The sequence below is a fragment of the Solanum lycopersicum genome, chromosome 4 (genome assembly GCF_036512215.1).
Source record: "Solanum lycopersicum chromosome 4, SLM_r2.1".
NCBI lineage: Eukaryota > Viridiplantae > Streptophyta > Magnoliopsida > Solanales > Solanaceae > Solanum > Solanum lycopersicum.
The window spans coordinates 31,293,464-31,296,506 of NC_090803.1; the positions used below are offsets into that span (position 1 = coordinate 31,293,464).

General features: G+C 40.4%; 1 protein-coding gene across 1 annotated transcript; it reads right to left on the bottom strand.

The window, feature by feature from the left end:
* Positions 1 to 1,393: 1,393 nt before the first annotated feature.
* LOC138348064 (uncharacterized) lies at positions 1,394 to 2,023 on the bottom strand. Its single transcript, XM_069296672.1, has 2 exons — positions 1,691 to 2,023; positions 1,394 to 1,525 (listed from the first exon to the last, which is right to left on the bottom strand). The coding sequence occupies exons 1-2, from the start codon at positions 2,021 to 2,023 to the stop codon at positions 1,394 to 1,396; spliced, it is 465 nt and encodes a 154-aa protein (XP_069152773.1).
* Positions 2,024 to 3,043: the final 1,020 nt, after the last annotated feature.

Below are 3,043 nucleotides of genomic sequence, written 5' to 3' on the forward strand. Positions count from 1 at the left end.
CAAACATAAGATTTCCCCTTTTTAAATCCGATAAAGACTCATTCGGGTAAATCTTCATATTTGGGAGCCCTACATGGCTGAACCAAACATTTCCTAGCTCAAATAACTCCCCAAGTTAGTTGTCTTTGTTGTCACAAGGGTTCACAGGTCTGGTTCTACGCGCATCAATCCGTGTGAACCCAGTGTAATCTTAGGCATTCTAGACACATTAAGCATTATTTAGCAAAGCCATTTTTAGGGTTGTTACATTATCCCCCCCCTTAGGAATATTCGTTCTCGAATGACACTACTAACTATGTAGCGTAATTCTAGTCAGATCATAGTATAATTACTATTCACTAACAAGAAATAACAACAAAGAGTGTAGAGGTAAGGAAACTTAGACTTAAGAGTAGGAAGTCTAACATCAAGATCTGTAAAGATAAGGATAGAGGGATCTCATATCGGCCTCGGCCTACCACGTAGCACCCTCAACAAGGTTATTCCTCCACAATACCTTCATTGTGGCAATCTCCTTATTCCTCAGCCGCTTGACCTGTCTTTCTTAAATCTCAACAAGTACCTTCTCATAGGACAATTTTTTATAAACCCCCAAACCTTCAACAGGTAAAATCAATGATGGATCACGTAGGACCTTCTTTAATATAGACATGAAAGACTGGATGACAAAAAGCTATCTCCGTAGGAAATGCCAACTCATTGGCTACCTCACCTACACGTTGTAGGATCTCATACGGCCCAACTTACCTTGGACTCAACTTCCTTTTCCTGCCAAACCTCATCACTCCCTTGATAGGTGATATCTTCAAATAGACCTAGTCACCGACATCAAAATCTAAAGGCCATTTTCTGTTGTCTGCGTAAGACTTCTACCTACTATAAGACGTAACCAACTTGTCCCTAATCACCCTAACCTTCTCTAAGGCCTTATGAATGATCTCTAGACCCAAAATAGATGACTCTCCAACCTCAAACCACCCAATTAGAGACCTACATCTCCTACCATACAGTTTCTCAAATAGTGCCATCCCAATGTAGGAGTGATATCTATCGTTTTACGAGAACTCTATCAAAGACAGATGGTCATCCCAGCTACCCTTGATGTCAATCACACACGCCCTCAACATATCCTCCAATATCTGAATGGTGTGCTCTGCCTCCCTAATAGTTTGAGAATGAAAGGCAGTACTAAGCTTCACCTGTGTACCTAAGCTCTTCTGGAAGGATCTCTAGAAATGTGAAGTGAATTGAGATCCTCTATGTGAAATGATAGACAAAGGAATCCATGACATCTCACAATCTCAACAATGTAGAGTCTCGCATAATCCTCGGCTCTGAAAGTAGACTTCACAGGGATAAAGTGGATAGACTTAGTCATTCTGTCCACAATAACTCATATGGAGCCATGCTGTCTCCTAGTCATCAGAAGTCCAATCACGAAGTCTATATTAATGTCCTCCCATTTCAAAGTAGGAACCTCAATAATTTGAGTAAGACCGCCAGGCTTAAGATATTCTGTCTTAACCTGTTGAAAATAAGGACACTTGGCCACATATTCTGCAATGTCCTTCTTCATGCCATCCCATCAATAGATCTGCTTAATATCATGATACATCTTTGTGGAACCTGGATGTATGGAATATTTGAAACCATTAGTCTCTACAATTATCCTGGTCCGTAAATCATTCACCTCTGGTACACAATGACTGTCCTGGTACCTAAGTATGTCGTCACCTCTCAAAGCAAAAGACTCATTCATCTTAAGCAACACTGAGACCTTCAGCTCCATCAACACAGGATTAAGATGCTGACCCTCCTTGACTTCAACTACTAAGAATGATTCAGAACTAGGATGAACTGAAACACCCCTACTAGTAGAGTGAACTAACTGCACACCCAGTCTGTATATATCTTTCACCAACTCCTTCTTATAATCCTCAACGTGGGCTGTACTTCCCATGCTCATCCTACTTAAAGAATCACCTGATACGTTAGCCTTACCTGGATGGTAGAGGACATTCATGTCATAGTCCTTCAACAACTCCAAGCATCTTCAATGACGTAAATTCAACTCTCTTTGTGTGAACACGTACTGGAGATTATTGTGGTATGTGAACATTTCCACATGCACCCCATACAAGTAGTGCCTCCACAACTTCACTGCAAACACCACACCTTCCAACTCCAGGTCATGAGTAGGATAATTCTTTTCATGAACCTTGAGTTGTCTGGACGCATATGCTATCACCTTACCACCCTACCTAAGAACACAACCAAAACTAATACTAGATGCATCACAATAAAAGTGTAATTCTCATCACACTTAGGCAAAGTAAGCACCGGGGTTGAAGTGCGTCTGTCCTTGAGCTCCTAGAAACTTTTTTCACAAGTCTCTGTCCACTTAAACTTGGCCTTATTCTTAGTCAAAGCTGTCATTGAGGCAACAATGGAAGAAAAACCCTCCACGAACCTGTGATAATAACTATCCAATCCTAAGAAGCTACAAATATATGTGAGAGTAAGAGGTTTTGGCTAGTTCTTAACAACATCAGTCTTCTTGGGACCTACCTCCACACCTTTGTTGGACAGAACATGACCCAGGAAGGTCACTAATATAATCCAGAATTCACACAATTCACACTTGCTGAATTTGGCATACAACTAATGTTGTCTAAGTACCTTCAAGGTTAGTCTCAAATGTTGTTTATGCTCTTCTTTGGTCTTAGAGTTGATGAGAATGTCATCAACGAATACTATGAAGAAAAAGTCAAGATATTCACAAAAGACCCTGTTCATGAGATCCATAAATACAGCAGGTGCATTCGTGAGACCAAATGACATAACTAGGAACTCATAATGACCATAACGGGTACGAATGGTTGTCTTTGGGATATCTCCATCCCTAACCCTAAGTTGATGGTACCCTGAACGAAGATCAATCTTTGAGAAGAAACTAGACCTTTGGAGTTTCTCAAACAAGTCATCTATTATGGAAAGTGGATACTTATTCTTTATAGGGTATTTGTTGAGATGTTGATAATCG